The 26,536-nt window shown below is 41.2% G+C and overlaps 1 protein-coding gene across 8 annotated transcripts in view; it reads left to right on the forward strand.

The window, feature by feature from the left end:
• Positions 1-26,536, forward strand: part of ACOT9 (acyl-CoA thioesterase 9) — a 72,794-nt gene that overhangs the window by 38,715 nt on the left and 7,543 nt on the right. For 6 of the 8 annotated variants that reach the window (XM_022560466.3, XM_089904678.1, XM_089904676.1 and 3 more), the window contains 13 exons: positions 4,124-4,221; positions 6,013-6,058; positions 8,136-8,306; positions 8,565-8,602; positions 13,627-13,710; positions 14,082-14,185; positions 18,920-18,993; positions 24,138-24,205; positions 24,894-25,005; positions 25,168-25,258; positions 25,436-25,521; positions 25,934-26,021; positions 26,171-26,321. In XM_022560466.3, the coding sequence (XP_022416174.1) occupies positions 4,124-4,221; positions 6,013-6,058; positions 8,136-8,306; positions 8,565-8,602; positions 13,627-13,710; positions 14,082-14,185; positions 18,920-18,993; positions 24,138-24,205; positions 24,894-25,005; positions 25,168-25,258; positions 25,436-25,521; positions 25,934-26,021; positions 26,171-26,321 (1,211 nt within the window). Of the gene's footprint in view, positions 1-4,123; positions 4,222-6,012; positions 6,059-6,694; positions 6,790-8,135; positions 8,307-8,564; positions 8,603-13,626; positions 13,711-14,081; positions 14,186-18,919; positions 18,994-24,137; positions 24,206-24,893; positions 25,006-25,167; positions 25,259-25,435; positions 25,522-25,933; positions 26,022-26,170; positions 26,322-26,536 lie in introns of those variants that run through there. The other 2 variants (XM_089904680.1, XM_089904679.1) reach the window with 2 other exon arrangements.

Raw genomic sequence — 26,536 nt, forward strand, 5'->3', positions numbered from 1 at the left:
TCCAGTTAAGGTGTAGGGCTTTAGACTCCAGGACATGTCTGGCTCTCCCCCAACCCCCTTCACCGGAAGCACTCCGGCTGTTGCAAGTTCTTTCTGCCTGGTTGGGTCCCAGGGGGCTCACCCCTGTTGCAGCTTCTGAATTCATCCCGCTATAGGTATGCCAGCCCCCCTGGTGTGGCCCACAGTGGTTCCGAGTGACAGTTATCCCCAGCAGTTCTCTTGGGGGCCCTGGATCTCTCTCACTGTCCCTGTGGACCTTGCTCTCAGTTGAAAAAGGTTCTCTGTGTCTCTCTGTCTCTCTCATTCTCTTATCTACTTTGTTATACCGTTTGAAGATGGGTTGAAGGTCATTACAAGAAGAGCCACAGTTGGCTTTAGCTTGCATTGGACATGATGTGACAGGCCTTCTTACAAGCTCCAGGGTTTGGTTCATGTGTCTTCTCCCAGGAAACCTTACTTGGTCTCTCCTCCCCCCCAGTTTGGAAGTCCTCTGTCTTTGCCCTGAACTCCTTATAAACCTGTGGCTCGTTTCCTTTGAGTCCTGTTGAACCTTAAGCAGGTACTCCATTAGTGTCTAGAGAGAGAAAGAGTACATAAATGAATACAGACTGTCTGACATGATTAGGATATTTGACTGGTGGGCAATCTTTGTACTTCTTTTTTCCCCCAACTCACAAAAGAGCCATCTGAATTTGTTTAGTCTCTAAAGTGAGGCATTTCCCCAGAGTGGAGGGCATATGAGTGGCATTGCCTGTTTTTGTACTGAAAACTCTTCCTGGACACCCACCCTAAGCTTGGAACCCAGAACAGCTAAGACACTTACGTTCACACCTTCATGCGACTTTTGTGACTCCCTTGGCTAGCCATGGAGAGGTTGGGCTACTTGGTCTCCTTTTATTGGAAAGGTTGAATCATGGAGTCCTAGGGCCTGACTGTAGAGGCCTCTTGACAGTTTCTTCTAAAGGCCTAGGGATTTGCTGTAGGTAAAACTCCTGAGGGCTTCTCAGGGAATAAGCCATTAACCCTGAGGTACTGAGGTGTTAAGCAGTGAAAGCAGTGATTGAACCATTCCCCTGCTCCCTCCACCTCAGTGTTGCATACATAAAGGGAAGTAGCCTGAGATTGTGAGAAGAGCAGTTTCCTTACATGTATGGTGTGTATGAGGTGGGGAGGGATTAGAAGAGCTGGGCTCTATCCAGTGTGCCAGTTGACTAGCAGGGAAAAAGTCATCTAATTCCTTCGGGCCTCAAGTTTTTTCAGGAGGTTGGTCTGAATCACAATTTTTAAAATCTAGGGGCCCATGGGGGTGTCAAAAGGGAGTGGTCTGTCAACCATCTGAAATAGTATATACTATTTTGTGTATCAATAAAAATGTATTCCCCCCCAACAACTACTAGGCACGAGGGTCCACAGGTTTCATCTGATTATCAGTAGGGATTATATCAGATTGTAGTGAAAAGTTACAATAAGCTGAATGTTCACAAGAGAATAGAAATGTATTATACCAGTATATGATTAGTATAATCAACGATTTTATTTTTTTAATATATATATTTTTTAAATAAATTTATGTATTTATTTTTGGCTGCGTTGGGTCTTCGTTGCTGTGCGCGGGTTTCCTCTAGTTGCGGCAAGCAGGGGATACTCTTCGTTGCGGTGCGTGGGCTTCTCATTGTGGTGGCTTCTATTGTTGCGGAGCACCGGCTTTAGGCGCGTGGGCTTCAGTGGTTGTGGCTCGCGGGCCCAGTAGTTGCGGCTCACGGGCTTCAGTAGTTGTGGCATGCAGGCTCTAGAGCACAGGCTCAGTAGTTGTGGCACACGGGCTTAGCTGCTCCGTGGCATGTGGGATCTTCCCGGACCAGGGCTCGAACCCGTGTCCCCTGCATTGGCAGGCGGATTCCCAACCACTGTACCACCAGGGAAGCCCTAATCAATGATTTTTAAAAAAGCACTCACATTAGGCCTTTGCTGTGTTACAGGGATATGTTTTCAAATTTATTATGGCAGTATGCAACCAACAGGGCTGCAGGACCACAGTTTTCCAAATAATTTGGCCCAAGTGTTTCTCTGTATTCATCAGCCCCCTCTTTACTCTCTCCGTTTGAGTCTCCATTCAGAGATGGTCCATTATAGTGCCTGGCTTATTTCCAAATTTCTGGTCATTTTTGACTTTTAGGGGAGACTTTGGAGAAGCATGCCTTTCTGGAATAGAGTTTTTTAAGTATTTTTTTTTTGGCTGCGTTGGGTCTTCATTGCTGCACACAGGCTTTCTTTAGTTGCTGTGAGAGGGGGCTACTCTGTGGTGGGATCTTCCCGGACCAGGGCTCAAACCCGTGTCACCTGCATTGGCAGGCAGATTCTTAACCAGTGTGCCACCAGGGGAGTCCCCATGGTCAGGCTCTGAACCTCTGTATACTCCACTGCTTTTCACTCAGGCAGGATGGGATGGTTTTCATCACTTTTCAGAAAATGCTGCTTCTTAAGGAACAAAACAGAAATGCTTGTATATATGTGTATTTACCCAAATATGTGAGATCGGTTTTACAGCTCCTGTTAGTTTGTGATGAGTATTCACAGTATTTAGCCATTCGGAGTCAGATCTCATTTCTTATATTGAGATCATCTACAGCAACTATTATTATTGCTAATTAATGTATCGAGGGCATGATTTTTTTTGCTCTTTCAGCTAATAGTAGCAATGGAAGATTTTAGCTTTTTCCAGTGTGCTTTTTAAAACCTGATATATTCAGTTGCAGAACGATAGTTTCTGAGATGGCAGAAGGAAGGACCACATGCTCTTGTTTCCTTCAGTGAGGGATTTGAACCTACGGAAAATACATAAAATGAAATAGTGAAAAAGAAAAACGTTTAACTCACGTTCTGAGAAAATGCAAATTAGAAGGTCAAGAACAAGAAGACTGAAATATTAATTCACATATAAAAGTACATAAATTGAAAATTCATTGTGAAAAAATAAACCACAACTATGTAAGATAGAGGCTTGTTAGCTGTGTGATTGGAGAATAAACACAAAACCAAACCCCCAAACGCTTTAGGAAGCATTCCAGGCTTAGTGAACCAGCAGGGATTGTATCAGGGCCAGTGTGATGAGTGGCTGGCTAAGGAGTTGAATTAGCCAGTGAGCATGTGCTGCTATTTTTGTGTTCTCTGCGGTTAGAGTAGTTGACTTGGTGAAAGGACCAGGATTTGTTCTAGTAGGACAAGTATCAAAACTCCATGTAGATTTTACCAAATATTTTTACTCAGAGGCTCTTCCTTTATGCTGTAATTCAGAAGAGAAATCTATAATAAATTTGGGCTCTAAAGAAAATTTCAAATATGCTTTTTAAAAACAGGTTAGTCATCATTGGACCTGGCATTAGGTAGTAAGAATTTACTAGTCACTTGAGCTAGAATGAGTAAGAGTATCTGGGGTTCTCTACCTTTTCAATGCCTTGCCTTCTTCCACTGTGCTCTCAACAGATCAGTTTGTCAGTCCCTGATACTATACGTGTGTTATCCCTGATAGGATAGTGTGTGGTTAGGAGTCGACAGTTAAGCAATAGTGAGCCAAAATGAAGTTAAACAACTTATTTTGGGAGAACAGTTTCGGCATATTGGGGTAAATAGCTTTGACTTTATTCCATTGGGGAGTAGGAAATTTCTGCCTAGGTCCAATAAATACTCTCTTTGAGTAATCCTGGAAAGGGTTAATTCTGTTTTCAAAGTTGATTGACTTATAATTGGGTTTAGCTTATTTATTGAGGAAGTATGGTATGACAATAACAAAATAAATGTTCATAATTAGTTTACTCAGCTGTTTACCAACTTGATTTTGGGCTTCTGAAGCTAATAAGAATAAATCCATTAAACCTGGTTGATAGCTTTTATTTATTTTGTAGATCATTACCTAATTGGTCTCTGCTCTCAATTGGAGAGATGATTTACGGAGTAGCCTCATATGCAAATATACATACACTTGAGAAACATGTACAGACCCTGTAAGACAGTATTTACTAAGGGTGTGGGGTGGCTGAGTGCTCTGGAGGAGGCACAGGTCTTTGGGGTTGCCAGGGAAGAAGTCATGGAACCTTCTCGAAGCGTGTTTCATCTTGTTTTGTAGGCTCTGTACCCTGAGCAAAGGGCTGCTTGCTCCCAGCAGAGGACTGACTCAAGGATCTCAGAATCCCGAGAAACAGAGAGTCTTCCACATTCATGAAGGCAAGCATGGGTGTTTACCTTTTAGACCTATGTGGGGGGAAAACCCTGCTTTATTTACGAAGCATGTAGATAGACAGTTTAGGGCAAATGAGGCATACTAAAGGTAGATCTTTCATAAACTTCTCACTTAGAAAATGACCAGGATAGCTTGGGGTAGAAATCACATACAGTACTTGAGCTTTGGTTCCTGGGAGCCTTGGGGACTGAGCTCTTTTAGTTAAATGATTTCTGTTTCCTTTGTGTAGGTACTGAAGTGGAAGCCATGGAAAAAAGAGATCTAATGCATAAGCAAGAGACAGGCCTTTCAGTTGTACCAACTAAATGCTCCTAGTCTATAGTTTTGTTAGAGGGACCCTGTTAATTGAAGTTAATTTCAGTAACTAATCCATATGCAAACTATGGATGTCTTTGTCAATGTAGGAATATTCATTATAATGAAAACTGGGACTTGTTTAAAGGATCCCAATGAATATATATGCATATATATAATTTAAAATTCTGCTTTGTTTCTTGGCCCTCAACACCTGCCTTTCTTCTTACACTGAATATAAACTAGTAATAATCATTTTATGTCACTGAGCATCAGTAGTCTGTGTACTACTTGGGATACTTTCTGTCCATTCTTTTATTCAAGGAACTCAGGAGGAAAAAAAATCAGAAATAAGACTAATTTACTAATGGATATTTTTGGTTCAGTACTACTCTATGATTTCATTGTAATTAGAGTTTGCACCTAATTTATGGTATATAACAATTGTGGGTGTTTTTTTTTTTTTCCTTTGGCCGTGGCTTGCAGGATCTTAGCTCCTTGACCAGGGATTGAACCCTGGCCCTGGCAGTGAAAGTGCCAAGTCCTAACCACTGGACCACCAGGGAATTCCCTATAACAATTGATAGAAAAATTAACAATTGATAGAAAAATCAACCACTTTTTCATGAAAATTAAGATGTATGTTCATCTAACCATATTTGGTTTTGATCAGATATTTAGTTGTTGAAGGACCAAGGATTGCTATAGTTAATTTTCTGTAACCAGAATATGTATTTTAAAATGATAGAAAAAAACACATGAACTCAAAACATTATTTAAAATCCTATAGATTTATTTTTTAGTGTTGACTTACTACTGCTTATCCAATTTATTTCCCCTTTATCCATGTAGCATGTTCACCAATACATGTGAATCACGGTGTGTGTGGTAATCAGTATCAATTTTTTTATAAGTGCTTAAATTTTTTTTCGCACTAATTCATTCTTGCACTTTTGGGCAATGGGCATTAACTAAACTTAAATTGCTTTTTTGTGCCTTTCCTTTCTTGCTTCATTTTTCTTGCCTCAACTTTTCTAACATTTAGGGTAGTATACATATATGAGAAATCAATTAGAGTGAGACTCAAATTTTGATATTAGTCTTAGTCTCACTGCCTATAAGAAGATAGGCAGGGATTCTGTTCATAATATCTCCATCGTAAAGGGACTCCTACCAACACTGATACAGCCCCAGCAGATGAATAATTGGAGTTATCCTTTTTTGCTTATTTGTATAAATCCCAGTGATTGACACAAGGATATTCTTTTCTGCACTAAGGAGACAATAATTGTTTCAAGTTTTTGGGAAGCAGAGGCCTGATCCCTTCCCTGAGCTGTTTGTTTTGTGGCATTAAATGGAAATTCATGGATCTTTGAAGCTTTTGAGTGCATGAATCGCTTTTCGTAGTTTTTGAGCTGGTTGCCATAATCCATTTCTTACTTTCTTTGTTTCATGGAATGACCTCTTTATTTTTGTTTCAGTTCGAGATAAGTTGCGGGAGATAGTAGGAGCATCCACAAACTGGAGGTATGTGCTCTGTGTTTATTCGTTCTTCTATCCCTAAGTGGTGTGCTAGTCTGTGTTTAGGCTCAGTTGATGGTCCCACTGTAGGAATGGGGGGAACCCTTTGTTCAGAAATGGGTTGAGAGGTTTTTTTACTTGGGGGAGAAGATCAACATTCCAACATACTCATCAGTTGATGCTTTGTTGTCATAAAATCATGTAATTTACACGTACTCTGCATTTTTCAAAGTGCATTCAGGAGTATTACCTCACTGATTCTCGGTGAAACTTGTGACGTGCTTATGACATATGTTCCTCTTCCTTTTTTGCACATGATGAGATTGAAACTCAGACATTGAGTGATTGAGTACCAGGTTTGGGACTTGAACTCACGTTCCTGGTTTTTCTATTTCATGCACCCTGACTACTGCTTCTTGTCAGGTCACAATTAACCAGGCCTCCCATACAATCTTTCTCTTTTCTCTAAGTATTTCCCTGCTTTAAAATAGGATAATATCCCTCTTGGTGCATAGAATTTTGAGGCTAAAATGAGATAAAAAGAAAAAGCACAATAACAATAATAATCTATTTGGTATAAAAATTATCTAATGACTTCTTTTTATCTCTTTATATGAAAAATTTCAATTTTCTGAAAAGTAGAAGAAATGAAAACCTTTGTTCCCACTATCTGAATTGGATACTTATGAACGTTTTTCCAGATTTGCCAATATACATATACTGGCTAAACTATAAAGGTATCGTGATGCTTCAGCTCCAGTTATATTCCAATACCTCTCTAATAAATAAATATATTTTCCTATGTAACAAAATCAGCAGTCGTGCATCTCCAACAAATAAGATATTCTCTTACATAATGAAATTGACAGTAATTCCCTAATAGCATATTATTTACCCATATTCAGAATTCCTCAATTATTCCCCACATATCTTTTATAGCTTTTTTTTAAAAAAATCAAGATCCGGTAAACAACTGCGTATTGCATTTCGTGTTTATGACTCTTTAGTCTCCCCTAATCTAGAATAATAGTTATCCCTCCCTCTTTTTTTTTTTCCCCTATGAGCTTGATTTTAAAGAGGCCAAGCCATGTGTCTTGTTGAATGTTCCACGTTCTGGATTTACCTGGTGCCATTTAACTTGTTCGTCAGTTCCCTCCCTATATTTTTGTAGGCTACACTTTTCTGGCAATAATACTTCATAAGTAAAGCTTAGAAAGAGTGATATTGTCAACATTTTAGTTCCCTGTCCCCTTGTCTCTCTCTTTTCTTCCACCTTAATCGTCTCTTCTTTTTCTTCCCTTTCTGTCTCCTTTTCACGTTCTCTTCCTCTTTACCTTTTGCTCTGCCTTCCAAACTTCTTTTGGATATACTCCATTTTTCCTCCTCTGTCTCTCTTTCCTGAAATTGAAGGCAGAGAGAGAGAGAGCTGGGGCACAGAGGTTACGAGACTTGTCAAGGTGAGAAATGGGAATATGGAGTTCAGTGGCTATGTTGTTCTTTAGCGCAGATATATATATACGTACATATATTTACACTCTATTATGTCCATTTCTGTATTTTAAATTTCATTTCAAAGATTCTATTCTTTGAATACACTTTTTTTTTTTTTTTTTTTTGCGGTACGCGGGCCTCTCACTGTTGCGGCCTCTCCGGTTGCGGAGCACAGGCTCCGGACGCGCAGGCTCAGCGGCCATGGCTCACGGGCCCAGCCGTTCCGCGGCACGTGGGATCTTCCCAGACCGGGGCACGAACCCGTGTGCCCTGCATCGGCAGGCGGACTCTCAACCACTGCGCCACCAGGGAAGCCCTGAATACACTTTTTGATGAGGGTGAATATATAGTTCATTTGGATATATCTATATCACTTATAAGTGTATTTTTCTTATCTACTAGCCTGAGAAATTTTAACAGAAATTTTTGATTTCACCAAGTGGCAGGTAGGAAGGGAGGGAAGGAAAAGGAGATGAGGTAGGTCCGGACCTGCTGTTTCCTCTTTTGATGGTGTCTGACTGACCTGTATGTCACTGGAGTTGGGGGATAGCACTGTCCTATGTTTTATGAAGCTTGTGTCCTTTCTTCTCAGAGACCATGTGAAAGCAATGGAGGAAAGAAAATTACTTCATAGTTTTTTGGCTGCGTCACAGAAAGGTCTGCCACCTAGGAGAATGAAAGACAGTTACATTGAAGTTCTCTTACCTTTGGGCAGTCAGCCTGAATTAAGAGAGAAATATTTGACTGTTCAAAACACTGTAAGGTAACATGGCACTATTTCTGTTTGTGTCGTTTGTTTTTATTTTATTTCCTTTCTTTATTACAACTTTGAGATATAATTCACACATCATACTGTTCACTTATTTAAAGTGTGTGATTCTCTGGTTTTTCGTATATTTAGAGAGTTGTGCTACCATCACCGTAATCAATTTTGGTAGATATTTATCACCCCATAGTGTTCTTTTTTTTAAAGGGTGATCGTTATGATTTTCATTTCATCACAGTTTTCTTTATTTCACAGGTTTGGCAGGATTCTTGAGGATCTTGACAGCTTAGGAGGTACTGATATTTTAGTATTTTTAAACTGGTACTTACAGTAATACATTGAATCCTCTGGCTGGAAAGGGTCTTTTTTTTTTTTTTACATCTTTATTGGCGTATAATTGCTTTACAATGGTGTGTTAGTTTCTGCTTTATAACAAAGTGAATCAGCTATACGTATACAGATATCCCCATATCCCCTCCCTCTTGCATCTCCCTCCCACCCTCCCTATCCCACCCCTTTAGGTGGACACAAAGCACCGAGCTGATCTCCCTGTGCTATGCGGCTGCTTCTCACTAGCTATTTTACATTTGGTAGTGTATGTCCGTGCCACTCTCTCACTTCATCCCAGTTTCCCTGGAAAGGGTCTTTTTATTCGTTAACTTGCACAGATGAAGGTATTCTAAACGAGCAGAAAAAGAAGGGCATCTGCTACTTCTGAATTGTCATAATTATTTAATTAAATTTACCGAAAAGCTGCAGAGTACAAAGAGTTGTTCTCCCCTGAATCATGTGAGAGTATGTTGCTGACACGATGCACATCACCCCCAAATATTTTCATGTGTATTTCCTACAAACAAGGACATTCTCCTTCATAACCACAATATAACCCTCAAAATCAATAAATTAACACTGATATTTAGACAGTCTAATCCTCAGACCCCATTCAGCTTTGGCCAGAGGTCCTTTATAGCAGAAGGATCCAGTTCTGGATCCAGTTCTGAATCACATGTTGCAATTAGTTGTTGTGTCAGGGATAGTTCCTCACTCTTTCCCTGACTTTAATGACCTTGATACTTTTGAAGGTTATGGGCCAGTTCTTTTGTGGAATTTCTCTCGATTCGGGTATGTTTGATGCTTCCCCAAAGTTAGATTTGGGTTGTGCATCTTTGGCAGGAGTGTCCACAGAAGGGATGCTGTGTTTTTATTGCATCTTAGCAGGTAGTGCATAATTCTAATTTGTCCCATTACTGTGATGTTGACTTTGATTCCTTGATGAAGGTGGTGTCTGCCAGGGTTCTTTGCTGTAGTTACTCTTTTCCCCTTTGTAATTAATAAGTACCTTGTAGGGAGGTACTTTGAGACGTTGTAAATATCCCATTCTTCATTAGACTTTTATCAATTACGTTAAAATCAGTATGGACTCAGGGATTCCTATTTTACTGAATGGATTATAATATATTTCTATCATCTGTTTTGATGCTCAGCTTGTCCCAGGACTGCCCTTCATTCTTCACGCTGGCTTCTGTGGATTTTTTTTGGCTGTGTCCCCATCATTCTTTGAGCACTTCCTCACTTTGTGGTGCAACATTTCTAGGCTCATTTGTACTTTCCCTGCCCCAGTCCTGGAATCAGCCAAATCTCTGAGGAGCCCTGATTCTTTTTAATAGAGAAAGATATTTAGAAACCAAGATCTGGGTGTTGGGAGTTGTCATTGTTGCTGGGGTATCACTATTCCTCTGTGCTTTCAGTGGATGAGCTGGGGAATATATGCACGTACATGTACATTTACATCTATACCTGCCTGTATGTGTATTCCTTCCTTCCTTCCTCTCTCCCTCCCTCCCTTCCTTCCTCCCTCCTTGTCTCTCCCTCCTTACCTATCTGTCTACCTGTCTGTCTGTCTGTCTATCTATCTATCGGAACCCTGGGTTCATACTGATAGTTCCAGTTCTAATTCAACCACAGGTTCATTCTTAATTCCTCCCTTTTCATATTTGTAATTCCCTTCTCCAGCTGGCTCCATTATCTGTAGTACATTTACTTATTTGATCAGTTCCCCCGTATGTAGCCAATTTCATATTGCTGCCATCCCGAAACCCTCATGAACGCTCTCCTCACCTCAGTGGGATTCTGCTCCATCCCAGGTCCCCCTCCTCGTTGTGCTCGGGCTGCGGCATGCTGGGCCATCACTCTCATTGCCTCCCTGCATATCTTCCTGACCCCTCTTGGGCTTCAGCACCCGACTCTGGGCTGTCTGTCTTGCTTGCTCCTACGTAATGGCTTTTGGACTGAAATGTTGGGAAAAGGTTTAAAAAAAGGCTGTAATAATCTTTAAAATAGAGACACAAATCCATTGTTAGGCTTACGGCTAGCTACATTTTTCTTCAGATTAAATAAACCTGCTTTAAAATTCTTATTGGCCTTTTAAAAAATAATCACACACACTCACTCACTCACACTCACTCACTCACTCACTTGACTTCGGTTTACTTAGGTGTCCCTAAATATACAAACTCCCCTGCCACTACCCTGTTTTTCTTCATCACCTCCTGTTGATGACCAGTCCCTTTCACCTGTTCACTTGATTCTATTCCTTCCGTTTCTTCAAGGGACTTGCCTTATCACGTACCCTGAAGATATCTCTCTCGTATCTCAAGCCTTTTCTGAACCTCACTTTTCCCTTAACTTCTAAACATATTCAAGGCTCTTGCATCTTGCAATGAAAAATAGGTAAAGTCTCCTTCCCTTATAACACTCTCCAGTTTTCTTTCTCTCTCACTTTAGAGCTACCTTTGTGTTCTGGCTTCTGCTCCTCCATGCCATTGAGCTGATTGTGCCAAACTCTTTGAAGCTCCTAATGATGTCGAATTCACCCTTGGGCCTTGGTGACATTTCCTCCTGCCTCTCAGGCTGCTACTTCCCAGTCTCCTTTGTAGATTCCTCTTTCTCTGTTGATCCTTTAAATGTCGCTTATCTTCAGGGTTTTGTCTGCTGCCCTTTTTGTTGTTGGTATCTGCACTTTCTCTATAAATAATCTTCAATCCCGGTGCTTCAGTTGCTCTCAGTATGTGGAATACTTCAGAAGCTACATTTCCTGACGTGCTTTGTGAGTTGCAGACCAGTTTGTCCTCCTGCCTACTGGCCATCTTCATTTGGATGTGCCGTGGACTTCTCAAATTCAGCATGTTGAAAACAGTCCATTCTGCTCTTCCTGTGCTGTATTCTGTTTCTCAGTGAATGGTACCCATCTTCACTCATGTAAGTTAGAAACCTGAGTTAGTTCAGGTCTTGTCAAGCCTGCCTTCTTCTTAGCTCTTGGACCTTTTCTCTTGCTTTCACTTCCACGAATGCTGTGGAAGGTCAAACACTTAGGATTTCTTCTCTGGGTACCACAAGTTTTTTGAATGGAGTTTCTTGCCTTTCGCCCCTCATCCCCCCACTGCATTCTTTAGCAGGTGCATGGATGAAAGGGTTTATTGTTACTCAACGAGTATTTATTGAGCACAGACCCTGTCCTGAGGGTTGGTGATAAACAATTTGTTTTTAATAAATTTATTTATTCTTTTATTTTTGGCTGCGTTGGGTCTTCGTTGCTGCGCACGGGCTTCCTCTAGTTGTGGCGAGCAGGGGCTACTCTTTGTTGAGGTGTGCGGGCTTCCCATTGGGGTGGCTTGTCTTTGTTGAGGAGCATGGGCTCTAGACGTGTGGACTTCAGTAGTTGTGGCACGCAGGCTCAGTAGTTGTGGCTCATAGGCTCTAGAGCACAGGCTCAGTAGTTGTGGCGCACAGGCTTAGTTGCTCTGTGGCATGTGGGATCTTCCCAGACCAGGGCTCGAACCCGTGTCCCCTGCTTTGGCAGGAGGATGCTTAACCACTATGCTACCAGGGAAGTCCCGATGATACAAATTTGAATGGATCATAGGGCAAGCAGGGAGACCACTATAAAGAAGTACAGTACAGTTTTAAATGAGTTGATATTTGTGAGGTACATAGAAACATGCTTTGCACCTTTAAATGTTTGTTAAAATATGGAAAGTACACAGATAACCACAGGGTGGTGTAGGAGCTGAGGGTGATTTAGGGAAGGAGGGAGAACTCTGAGGCAAATAATAGCTTCATGATTAGGAAGGAGTCAAGAGGAAAACAGGTAGCTGAGCCCTTGTGATTTGTTTCTCTTTTTTGAAGATGTCTGATGCTGTCAGACTCATGTGCTGGGGTCTTTTTCTGATTTAGGCACTGTGTGTCTGTTGAGTGGTAATAAGCCACCTGGCGGGCCTGGGCTTTGGGCTTCAGTTTCCTCACCAAATCTAAAATTGAACAGTCAGAGTAGAGGATTCCCAGATCTCTTCAATGTATAAAAAAGTCTTTGGTTCTAGGAAAAGACCACTAGTGGAATATGGAGGATTGGGTCTTCAAAACCAGATAAGACTTTATTTTTTATTTTATTTTATTTTTTACATCTTTATTGGAGTATAATTGCTTTACAATGTGTGCCAGTTTCCGCTTCACAACAAAGTGAATCAGCTCTACATATACATATGTTCCCATATCTCTTCCCTCTTGCGTCTCCCTCCCCCCCACCCCCTCATCCCACCCCTCTAGGTGGTCACAAAGCACAGAGCTGATCTCCCTGTGCTATGCGGCTGCTTCCCACTAGCTATCTGTTTTACATTTGGTAGTGTATATAAGTAAGCCAGAAAGGGTTGTTATTTTATATCTGCAGTTCTGAGCCGTGGATGCTCATTGAAATCACCTGAGTAGCTTTAAAAACTGATGCCTGGATTCTACTTCTGCAGATTCTGATTTAGATGGTCTATATAGTTCAGCTTGGACATCAGGATTTTGTATCAGGTTCCTGTTTTTCATCTTTGTTCTCACATACCAATTCTTTTTTTAAAAATTAATTAATTAATTAATTTAAACATCTTTATTGGAGTATAATTGCTTTACAATGGTGTGTTAGTTTCTGCTGTATAACAAAGTGAATCAGTTATACATATACATATGTTCCCATATCTCTTCCCTCTTGCGTCTCCCTCCCTCCCACCCTCCCTATCCCACCCCTCTAGGTGGTCACAAAGCACCGAGCTGATCTCCCTGTGCTATGCGGCTGCTTCCCACTAGCTATCCATTCCACGCTTCGTAGTGTATATATGTCCATGCCACCCTCCCGCCCTGTCACAGCTTACCCTTCCCCCTCCCCATATCCCCAAGTCCATTCCCCAGCAGGTCCCCGTCTGATTTCAGGGAGTAAATTGCGAATGTTAAAAAATAATTTTGCTTTTCCTTTATTTGGTTCTCTTCTGTTTTCCTACAGTTCTTATTTGCTACATGCACAACAAAATTCATTCAGCTAAGATGTCTCCTTTATCAATAGTTACAGCCCTGGTGGACAGGATTGGTAAGTGATATTATTTTCTAGACATACTTAGAATTTTTAGTAATTATAAAATATTATTGAGATTAGAGGAAATGTTTTCCTTTTATGGGGGAATTTTTATGTATATATGTGCATATGAAAATGTCTAGATTGCAATATACCAAGATATTTATTATAATTATCTTTGGGTAGAAGAGTTTTGCATGATTCCAGTTTTATTTTTTATATTCTTTGCATTGTCTAATTTTTCAAAAATTATTTTTGAAAAATTAGTTTTGAAGACAAAAAGGAAATATAGTAAAATTTGCCAAAATTTCAAATGAAATTGTCCATTTACAGTATAGAACATTTGGAGTATGGTTTGGGCTCAGGTTGATTTTTCTGTTTTGTAGATATGTGTAAGAAGAGCTTAAGCCCAGAACAGGACATCAAGTTCAGTGGCCATGTTAGTTGGGTTGGGAAGACGTCCATGGAAGTGAAGATGCATATGTTCCAGGTGTGTCTGTGCCCGAAGACTGCCCCCTTGTTCCAATACAACCAGCTAGTCTCAGTGAAAGAAAAGCTTATTCACCTGTCTATCCATAGACAGATATATAGTTCACCCATTTATAGAAAAACAATTCAAGTTCATGTCATACAGATGGTGTGTTATTAATATCCTCCTCCTGGACATAGACTGACACGTAATTTGGTGTTTATGCTTACTGTTTATTACTTTGAAATCATATACAGCTCCATGTTAAGGTACTTGTTTCTAGTTTTGCCCCAGAGAATTTCCCTACAGCCTGAGTTCTGTTAAGCATGAATCGGATTGGTGACTGTTAGTTTCCTAGGGCTGCTGTAGCAAAGTACCATAAACCATGTGGCTTAAAACAACATAAATTAATTGTCTTAACAATTGAGAGGCTAGAAATCCAAAATCAAGGTCTCAGTAGGACCATGCTCTATCTAAAACCCGTAGGGGAGAAGCCTTCCGTGCTCTCTTCCTAGCTTCTAATGGTTTGCTGGCCCTTTGGCATACCTTGGCTTGCAGTTGTAACACTTCAATTTCTTCCTTCTTCATCACATAGCATTTTTCTCTTGTGTGTCTGTGTCTCTTCTCTTCTCTTCTTTTATTTATTTATTGGCTGTGTTGGGTCTTTGTTGCTGCATGTGGGCTTTCTCTAGTTGGGGCGAGCGGGGGGCTATTCTTCGCTGCAGTGCGTGGGCTTCTCATTGTGGTGGCTTCTCTTGTTGCAGAGCATGGGCTGTAGGCGTGTGGGCTTCAGTAGTTGCAGCATGTGGGCTCAGTAGATGTGGCATGCGGGCCCCTAGAGTGCACGGGCTTCAGTAGTTACGGAGCGTGGGCTCAGTAGTTGCAGCACATGGGCTCAGTAGCTGTGGCTTGTGGGCTCTAGAGCACAGGCTCAGTAGTTGTGGCACACGGGCTTAGTTGCTCTGCAGCATGTGGGATTTTCCCGGACCAGGAATCGAAACTGTCCCTTGCATTGGCAGGCAGATTCTTAACCACTGTGCCACCAGGTGAGTCCTCTTCTCTTCCTATAAGGACATCAGTGATACTGGATTAAGGGCCCACCTACTCCGGTGTGACCTCATCTTACCTGATTACATCTGCAGCAACCCTATGTCCAAATAAAGTCACGTGCACAGGTACTGAGGGTTAGGACATCAACATATCTTGTTGGGGGACACAGTTCAACCCATAACAGTCACTGAGATTACTACAGCAGTTAGGAACAGCCTCTCTAATGAGCATAACTCAGAATAGCTATTATAAAGAAATGAAGAAATTTGTCAAGAAAAAGTACCTCAAAGAGGGTAATAGTACAGAAATCAAATAATTCAGAGTATGTTGAAGATTTCATTGTGAAAACTTACTTAAGAGTGACTTATTCAGTTATGTCAGGGTATTCAGTGGATCTGTCATTCAGATACGTGAAATTATGAAGCATTTCACGTTTTGGAAAAAGTCTGAAGGTTGCTCTGCAGTAATTAAAGTTATTTGTCAAAATAGGTAAGTAGTTTTTTATTTGATGCTGTATGTAAACAGTTGAATTTTTTAACTTCCATGTTGCTGTAACTGACGGTAATACTGCTTTTAAAGCAAATATCGTAAAGTTGTTGGGGATGCTCCTCTGATTTGTTCGCACCCTTTTTTAATCTTCATGGTTGATGCACGGTGAATTCCTGGCATAAGACCTGCTTTCTAAGGAATCTTGGACAAATAGGTTGAAAAAGAGATACAGGAATTATTGGGAGGAGAGAGCCAGTGAAAATCAGTGCCAGGGAAGTACAGACTTTTGTTTTAAATTTGCATTTCTCATTGGCCATTTTGATTAATAACTCACGGCTTGAGTGATCCTTTATTCCAGAGAGGCAGCTTGGCAATAGGTACCCTGCCTCTGGTTTGGCTGAAATGTAAGTTCAAATCCCAGCTCTGCTGCTTATTAGCCATGTGACTGTGGGCAAATTTCTTGCCTTCTCTGAGATGCTGTTTTGTTATCACAGTAACCACTAATCAAATGTTGGCCATTACATTACTTTATCGTCATTACTATGGAGGTGGTCCCGCTTGACCGTCAGACCTGCCTTTTGGGGTTCCTGTTAGATCTCTCTTCCGAGTGTGCTCTTGCTACCTCAAGTCCAGTGTGTTCCAAACTGAGTGCATCAGCTTCCTTTCCGATCCTGACCCTCCTCCGGTTTCCCCTTTGCCACCCTCCGATTTCTCCCAGCTCCAAACCTTTGTGAAAGCTTTAATTTTTTTTCCCTTTCCTGTGCAGCCTTTTGCCAAGTCTTGCGAATTCATCACCCACAGCTACTCACCAGAGTCCTTTCTTTCCCTTCCCTTTGGCCTCTGTGTTTCATTCAAGCCCTCACTGCTTCTTGTGTGAGTACTTTAGCTATCTTTTAATTACTCTGCCTGCCTCTTGTCTGTTCTCTCTGTGTTAATTTTACACATCTCTTCCAGATAGGTCTTCCGAAGCCGATCTTCAATCACATCTCTTCCCTTCTCAAAACCCTTCCGTGACCATTATCTGTGGATCAAAGTCTAAATTGCTTTGACTAGTTAGGATCTAAGGTGCTCCATAAACTAGCACCAACCTACCTTTGCAGCTATATTCCCTCCAACTTACCGTTCACACACCTTCTTGGAGCGCACAGCTGGAGACCTTGAGCATCCTAAGAGTAGAGAGTTGTTCACCTTGCATCCCCGATGCTCAGCACTAGTGTTCATTGTAATACACTGGAACGTAAACAGTAGGTGAGCGGATGAGCATCCTCGCGCACACTTTTCCTTTTGCCGGGATTCCTTGGGCTCTGGCTCTGCATATCCATATTCCACCTGTGCTTCTGGGTCACTTCATGCTCGAAACCTTCCCTGATCTTTTCAGCTCATAGTACCTGTTCCTTCCCCACGCCTCGTCCCTCTGACCTTCTCTCCTGGTACCTGCTGTCCTCTGCCTTGCAGAGCTGTGTATGAACGTCTTTTCTCTTCCACTCGACTATGTGCGCCTCAACAACAGGATCCGGGTGTGAGTCACCTCACCCACTTCCTGACGGCATTCATTTAACGTTGACTTAGCAGTGATTTATGGAGTGCCCCGTCTGTGCTTGGTGTACAACAGTGAGCAAAACAGGAAGTTCCATTCTCTTGGAGTTCACACTCTAGTAGTGCTCAGTAGTTAGCTGCCTCAGTTCATTCGTCGGCAGTTGGCAGCCATTGATCCGGTATCTGCTGTCTGCCAGCCTTTGTGTCAATTGCTGGGAAACAAATGAGAATAAAAATGGTCGTTGTCCTCAAGGAGCTCTTGGTGCAGTAGGGAGACAGACACATAAATAAATGATTATGATACAGTAAATTATTACGCACTATTTCTGAACAGGGACAGTATTGGCATTGTATGTGGGAAAATTCTTTGCTCTGCAGGACCGTTCCCTGCCTTGTGAGCTGTTTAGCTCTTTGGTTACCCCTCGCTGCGCTAGTAGTGTCCCCCAGCTCATGGGACAGCCATCACTAGCACTGCACATTTCCAGATGCCCTCCGGGGGATGACATCTTCCTCACTTATGTTGAGAACCGCTGTCAGGAGAGGACTTTGTTTCCACTTAGGTGGCAAACAAAGGAGGGAGTGATGAACTCTGCCTGGGGAGTAGGGCTGGGGCCGGGGAGGGGAGGAGTGTCTTGAGGAATCTGGCCCTGAGGAAGGCATCTGGCAGAGGCCTGGAGGGGAGGCGGTCAGGTGACAAAATGGGACATTTCAGGACCTCCAAGTTGTTAGCTGTGGCTGGAGAAAGGAGTGCAGGCATGCCGGGAGTGTTTGGTGAACAACTAGAGTGGAATCTGGGCTCCGTGGTGGAGGCTTTACATAGAATGCCAGCAGGTGTAGACCAGATGCTGGGATAAAGGAAGACCTCTTGCAAGGTTTGAATAGGACAGGGTCATAGTAAGATTGGTGAGACTCTTCTGAAAGTCGAGGGGGAAGGCTCATAACGGCCTGAACAGGTAGTGGTGATGAGGACTAGTGGTCGGTTTGTTGAGGATGGAACCACCTGTACCCTCAGGTTACGATATGACTTGATGATATGACTCTCCTGGAAGTACAGACTTCTAGGGAAAAGAAAATACCTTAAAATCTCAATGGCCTCTGCATTGTAAATATTGAGCTTAATCCACAGAATTCTCATTGATCTTACCCTTTCTTGGAAGCCCCTGTGCCAGGCTAAGGAAACAAACACATCCTGGTAGTTGGCACACTCAAGTTCCCTGAAAATACAAATGTCTGGGAGAGCGATGGGAGGTCCGCCTGGCTGTGTGTGCCTTTGGGAGGACAGGTAGGCCTGGAGAAAGCCAGCGTTCTGCAAGATGCGGGACACTTAAATGATGGTGATGCACAAGGTCCCCCCGTGACCCTTGCCCTTGGGTCCCAGTCACTCACAGCTCCAAGGCCCATAGTTTGTGCCCATCCCAGCACTTCTCACACTGTGCACGGTTTGGGTTTTTGGGTATCTCTCTCCTCCGCTAGACCACAGACTCTTTACTCTTGCTGCCTTTTCCCCCCTAGAGCCCAGTTGTGTGCCTGGCATCTCAGCAGATGGTGGTTAGTGAAAGCACTCGTCCTCTTTTGCTAATTTCAGCCTTTCCCAAAGGCTGTGATATCAGTTAGGATTGTAGTAGGTCTTCCCAGTAAATGCATTTTTTACATCTGCATTTTCTTTCCTTTGTTCTCTAGTTACACGACAATGAATTTTCCCCTGTTTTGGATGCGACATTTGTAATGGTGGCTCGTGATTCTGAAAACAAAGGGTAATTGCAGTTTTTTTCCTAATTCTTTATTTTGAAAAATATCAAAGATACGTAAAATTGAAGAGAAGACTTTAATAAATTTCTAGGATACCATCACCTAAAGAGTTTTAAAATTTTGCCATATTTGCTTCTTCTGTTTTTTTTAAAGTATATTATTTTCTTTATAATATTTTAAAGCAAATCCCAGACATAATGACATTTCACCTCTAAATACTTCAGTGTAGGGCACTGCTTTAAAAATGAGGCTATTTCCTTAAATAACTACATTACCATTCGCACACCTAACAAAAATAATAGTAAGTCCTTAATATATTCTAATAGTTCATATTCACTTTTTCCCACATATCTTTAACAACTTATTCAAATCAGGATCCAAACAAGGTCCACATATTACATTTGATTTGTATATCTCTTAAGTCTGTTTTTTTTTGTTAACAGCTTTATTGAGATATAATTCACATACCATACAGTTCACCCATTGAAAGTGTACAATTTAATGGCTTTTAGTATATTCATAGAATTGTGCAGTCTCATCAGTCTGTTTTAATCTGGAATGGTTGTGTGTCCCCACTGTCCCCTTATCCTTTCATATCATTAACTGGTTGAAAGCCCAGATTGATTGTTCTTTACAGTGTCCCACTTTCTGGATTTGTCTCATTGCTTCCTCGTGGTATTTTTTTTTTTAACTTGTTTCACTCTCCCTAGTATTTTCTGTAAATTGAAGTTAGGTCTAAACCTTGATTAGATTTGAGTTCAGCGTATTTGGTGAGAGCGCTTCCTAGGTGATGATGTCTCTGTATCTCATATTGTATCATGTCAGGAGGTATAGATTGTCCCACTCATAGTAATGCTGAGATTAGTGTGTGGGTTCAAGTAGCGACACACTTTAATTTTTGCCTTGTGTAGTTCAGTTTATCCTCTTGTGATCAGCAATAATCTACAGGTGTAGTACAGTACAAGGCGTATCCAATGTATCCAATCTTATGAATAGCTAGTTTCCCGTCAGTCTTCCTCCAGTGCTTTTAATGTCCTTTGCTGATCATTGCTTTTATTATTTTCATTAGGGGATGTAAAATGATTCTCAAATTCTGTCATTTCTTTCTATATTTATTAGCTGGAGATCTGTAAAGAAGAGTTTTCCCTTATCAACTAGGGCAATTTGGTTTGTAAAGGAAAGTTAGGATCAGTGTTTCATTCTTGCTTTTATTTACACATTTACTAGCTAGTGATGACATAGTTTTTCTGCTATTTTGCTTTTTAAAAAAGTATCATTGTGTGTTCATGGATTTTAATATAGTAAATATGTTTTAATACATTGCAGCCATTGTTCTTCCTGTTTCTCAGAGTGAACATCTTTGGTCAGTGGGAACTCCTTTAAGCTGGCTGCTGTGATAAGCTATTTTGACATTTCCTAGTTAGTGTTTGATAACTTCCTGCTCTCTGGTACAATGAGATGTCTTGGACTCATTCTGTACATTTCCTGCCCCAGGGCTGGAATCAGCCAGTTTTCCAAGGAGTCCTCAGGTTCCTTTTAGTGGGAAACTGGTATTTAGACACCAAAATCTGGGTACTAGAACTATACGTTGTTACTAGTTTGTCATGTTTCTAGGCCTTTTCAGTAGACAGGGCTTGGATGTATGTTAAAAAGCAAACAAAAAACCTCATAAATTTGTACTGTCATTTCCAAGTCCAGTTTAACTGTACAGACTTTAACACTTTATCATTTTTCTCTTACACTGGATTCTTGGTTCCCTAATGCCAGTTACACAAGGCATTCAGACTGGGAAAAACTGTTTAATTATGTGTGTGGGAGTGGGGTAGGGGGGGAACGTTTCAGGATCGCTGTTTGTACAGACGGAGTCTAGAGGCCTATGGGAAGTCTAATTTGTTTTAGAAACTTGAGTTAGGAGTCTGCAATGAGAAATCTCTTCTGCTGCATGGAAAGCTGACTTGGAAACCCGACTTAAGATCAAAAAACCCCTTGGTGACTCTGATCTGAGCAAAGAATCCACCCATCTTCTCTAGCTCCTCTCACCAGCTCCAGCTGACCTGCTGCTCCTAGGGGCTGCCCTGGGGCTCCTTTTCCAGCACTGAGGGCGTTACTTAAAGCTTCTCTTCCAGCTGGTGCATTCTAATTTTCCAAGCTGCCATTTCTGTACTTTTGTGTTGTTTTTTGTTTTTTTGCAGTACGCGGGCCTCTCACTGTTGTGGCCTCTCCCGTTGTGGAGCACAGGCTCCGGACGCGCAGGCTCAGCGGCCATGGCCCACGGGCCCAGCCGCTCCGCGACATGTGGGATCTTCCTGTACCGGGGCACGAACCCTTGTCCCCTGCATCGGCAGGCGGACTCTCAACCACTGTGCCATCAGGGAAGCCCCCATTTCTGTACTTTTGTTTCCGTTTTTCTTTCATCCAACCTTTGGATTCTACCACAGTGAAGTACTATCCCTTTCTCAGTGTTTTATTTTGGAAAATTTCACATCTACAGAAATGTAGAAAGAATAATGCAATGAGCACCCATATGCCCTTCACCTAAATTCTCGAATTAACATTTTACCACATTTGCCTTACTCTTGTCCTTTCTCGATAAATACAAACATATATACTTTTTCCCCTGGAATCGTTTCAAAGTAAGTTTGAGACTACTTTACCCTAATTCAGCATGTATCTCCTAAGAATAAGGCCATTCTCCTACATAACCTCAGTGCCTTTATTATATCCAAGAAATTTAACGGTGATACAATTATATTATCTAATATATGATTCATATCATATATGAATTGCCAATTGTCCCTAAAATATTCTTTTCCCCCGAGTCAGGGTCTGATTAAGGACCATATATTATATGCAGTAATCATGTTTCTTTAAATAATTCCCCTTAAAATAATCCCCCTGCTGCTTTCTGTCTTTTAAGACATTGACTTCTTACAATTTTTTATTGAAGTATAGTTGATTTACAATGTTGTGTTAGTTTCAGGTGTACAGCAAAGTGATAGTTATATATCTATATCTCTATCTCTATCTATATTCTTTTTCAGATTCTTTTCCCATATAGGTTATTACAAAATATCGAGTATAGTTCCTTGTGTTATACAGTAGGTCCTCGTTGGTTATTTATTTTATATATAGCAGAGTGTATATTTTAATCCCAAACTCCCAATTTATCCCCCCCCAGTTTCCCCTGTGGTAACCAGAAGTTTGTATTCTATGTCTGTGAGTCTATTTCTGTTTTATAAATAAGTTCATTTGTATCATTTTTTTTAGATTCCACATATAAGCGATATCATATGATATTTGTCCTTCTCTGTCTGGCTTACTTTACTTAGTATGATAATCTCTAGTTGCATCTATGTTGCCGCAAATGGCATTATTTCATTCTTTTTATGGCCGAATAATATTCCATTTTGTATATATACCACATCTTCGTTATCCATTCATCTGTCAATGGACTCTTAGGTTGCTTCCATGTCTTGGTTATTGTAAATAGCGCTGCAGTGAACATTGGGGTGCATGTATCTTTTCAAATTATGGGTTTCTCCAGATATATGCCGAGTAGTGGGATTGCTGGATAATATGGTAGCTCTATTTTTAGTTTTTTAAGGAACTCCCATACTGTTTTCCATAGTGGCTGTACCAATTTACATTCCCACCAACAGTATAGGAGGGTTCCCTTTTCTCCACACCCTCTCCAGTATTTATTATTATTATTATTTTAAAATATTTATTTATTATTTACTTATCTTGGCTGCACCAGGTCTTAGTTGCGGCATACGTGATCTTTAGTTGTGGCATGCAGACTTCTTAGTTGCGGCATGCATGTGGGCTCTAGTTCCCCGATCAGGGATCGAACCTGGGCCCCCTGCATTGGGAGCTCGGAGTCTTACCCACTGGCCACTAGGGAAGTCCCTCCAGCATTTATTATTTGTAGACTTTTTGATGATGGCCATTCTGACTGGTGTGAGGTGATATCTCATTGTAGTTTTGATTTGCATTTCTTTAATAATTAGTGATGTGGAGCATCTTTTCATGTGCCTTTTGGCCATCTGTATGTCTTCTTTGGAGAAATGTCTATTTAGATCTTCTGCCCATTTTTTATCGGGTTGTTTGTTTTTTTGATATTGAGCTGTATGAGCTGTTTGTATATTTTGGAGATTAATGCCTTGTTAGTTGCACCGTTTGCAAATATTTTCTCACATTCTGAGGGTTATCTTTTCATTTTGTTTATGGTTTCCCTTGCTGTACAAAAGCTTCTAAGTTTAATTAGGTCCCATTTGTTTATTTTTGTGTTTATTTCCATTACTCTAGGAGACAGATCTAAAAAGATATTGCTGCGATTTATGTCAAAGAGTATCCTGCCTATGTTTTCCTCTAGGAGTTTTATAGTATTTGGTCTTACGTTTAGGTCTTTAATCCACTTTGAGTTTATTTTTGTGTATGGTGTTAGAGAATGTTCTAATTTCATTTTTTTACATGTAGCTGTCCAGTTTTCCCAGCACCACTTATTGAAGAGACTGTCTTTTCTCCATGTATATTCTTTGCCTCCTTTGTGATAGGTTAATTGACCATAAGTGCATGGGTTTATTTTTGGGTCTTTTATCCTGTTCCATTGATCTATATTTCTGTTTTTGTACCAGTACCATACTGTTTTGATGACTAGTTTTGTAGTATAGTCTGAAGTCAGGGAGCCTGATTCCTCCAGCTCTGTTTTTCTTTCTAGCCAAATTGCTAGATTGCTTTGGCTATTTGGGATCTTTTGTGTTTCCATACAAGTTTAAGAACTTTTTGTTCCAGTTTTGTGAAAAATGCCATTGGTAGTTTGATAGGGATTGAATTGAATTTGTAGATTGCCTTGGGAAGGCATTGACATTTTTGAAGAGTCCAGGCCAGTTGTCTTACAGAATGTTCTACAACCTATATTTTACTGTTTCCTCATAATTAGAATCAGGTGAAACATTTTGGCAAGTGGCCATATCCTTTTACAACGTGAACTTTCTAGTGTGTAGATAAGTCTGTAACCAGAAGAGTCCCCTAATTGTTCAGAGTTCTTATGTAAAGTAGTCAGTAAGTGTTACCCAAAATGAACACCTTCAGTTTTTATTAGGTAATGGCATGTCTTAAAATTTTTCTTTTCTTTTCTTCTCTTTAGGCCGGCATTTGTAAATCCACTCACCCTTGAAAGCCCAGAGGAAGAAGAGATCTTTAGACAAGGAGAATGTATATTAATTTGTTCATAATAAGATACAATTTAAAAAGCACATTAACTGTACTGCAGAGGAGATTATTTAAGAGTATGTATGGACTCCTCATACCAGTAAAGTATCCACAGAGTCCATACTTTGAACGGTTTTTTTTTTTTTTTTTTTTTTGCGGTACGTGGGCCTCTCACTGCTGTGGCCTCTCCCGCTGCGGAGCACAGGCTCCGGATGCGCAGGCTCAGCGGCCATGGCTCACGGGCCCAGCCGCTCCGCGGCATGTGGGATCTTCCCAGACCGGGTCACGAACCCACGTCCCCTGCATCGGCAGGCGGACTCTCAACCACTGTGCCACCAGGGAAGCCCTGAACGGTTTTTATTGATGATACAATATTAAGTGAAGTAATTTGTTTTCTCACATTTAATGAAATGGGAGATGTATCTTAATGAGATAACTGCTGGTTGGGGCTGTAGGTCAAGGTGATTATAAGTGGTGTCACACTGAGCAGACATGATTTCCATCTGAAAGCAAAAAATCACTGAAAGTGTTATGTAGCCTCAGCAGCCTTCTCTGGCATAGATGTGCAATTTCCAGTGGGTTTCGAAATCTGGAAATACTGCGTTTATAGGGTCCGAGGCAGCCCCGGTCGGCAACCCAGTGCTGTAGTGTGGCCCTCCTGATCATAGCTCCTTACTGTCTCCTGTTCCAGTGAACCAGGGGACAAGGGTCGCCTTCAGCTCCATGTCATTACTGAAAATGGCTCCCACTGCTGAGGAGATGACAACCATACATGAGATGTTTCTTAACACGCTGGATCCAAAGTAAGTTAGGACGGTGAGATTCCTGGTTGGGAAAGCATCTAAACCTTGGCCTTATCACGAGCTACACTTGCTTGAACATATTGGGCATTGTTTGCAAATATTTTACTTTTCAGCAGCAAAACCGTGGCATTGACAGGGTTTACTCGATCTCCATTTGTACAGGACTATAAGTTTTCGAAGTCGAGTTTTGCCTCCTAATGCAGTGTGGATGGAGAATTCAAAACTGAAGAGCTTGGATATTTGCCACCCTCAGGTATTGGAATTTAGTGAAAAATCTTCTAAACAGGATAACTTGGACTCATGACACTCATCTAAGAGTTGACACGCCTTCAAACTGACCTCTGTTCTATGGCATTGTGAATTCCTTTGTTCTACAGATTCGGATCATCACAGGGCTTGTATTTATTAATATTTATTTTATGTCCTGTAGGAGCGGAACATTTTCAATCGAATCTTTGGTGGTTTCCTTATGAGGAGAGCATATGAACTTGGATGGGCTACTGCTTGTAACTTCGGGTGAGTTGGATTTCAGGTAGTCTTAACTCCTGAGAAGCCGTTTATACTGCCTCACTCAGTGAAACATTTTGGACCCGTCTGGATGTGTTTGGGAATATATTGTGTTTTTAAATAAATGCTACACTTGTACCAGGTGGGTTTGACCTTCATTTTAGAAGGCTCTCGCTCTGATGTTGTCACTTAGTACATTAAATGCCTGCTGAGAAAAAGGGGTGATGATACGCAGAAGGGAAAAGATGATTTAGGTACTGATCTGGTCACAGTGTCATCTCTTACCATCTGGTATGGTTATTCCCTCCTTCTCTAGGTTTATTCTTTGACCATTTAAAGTTTGCTTCAGCTGATTGTCAGGAAAAAACTAGAGATCATCTGAATTTTGCAGTTGACCCCAAGTACTGTGTTTTCCCAACAGTGGTTCCCGACCATTTATAGTCACCGTGGATGATATCATGTTTCAGAAACCTGTTGAGGTTGGATCATTGCTGTTTCTTTCTTCGCAGGTAGGTGTGTGATGAGAGATGAAATACAATTTTTATTATTTGGGCCTAGAAGAGAGGTTTTTATATTCTAAAGCCACCGTTTCTCTTATGACTGCTTTCTTCCCCCTTCCTAATGCAGTTAACTAACTATCATGTCCATAATCGCTTAGGTTTGCTTTACTCAGGGAAATTACATTCAAGTCAGAGTACACAGTGAGGTGGCCTCTCTACAGGATAAAGAGCATATGACCACCAATGTCTTTCATTTCACGTTCTTGTCGGAAAAAGAAGTGCCCTTGGTTTTCCCCAGAACATATGGAGGTAAGTGGCAAATGACTGCTTGTCCCTAACGAGGGGAACTTTTAAAGACATTTCTCTCCTTTTAAATTGTTGTAGGAAGTACTCTGATGCCCATCAGCCCTAGAGCATGTCTTTAGGGGATTGTGCTTTTGAGATTCTGCAGCCCTGAAGGGGAGGATGCCTCATGGCGTTCAAGTGGCCATTGCTGGTCTGCCTGCCTGGCTGTTGTCTAAAGG

This window comes from Delphinapterus leucas, chromosome X (genome assembly GCF_059928025.1).
Source record: "Delphinapterus leucas isolate spDelLeu-1000000601 "Yukka" chromosome X, BTC_Dleu_Yukka2, whole genome shotgun sequence".
NCBI lineage: Eukaryota > Metazoa > Chordata > Mammalia > Artiodactyla > Monodontidae > Delphinapterus > Delphinapterus leucas.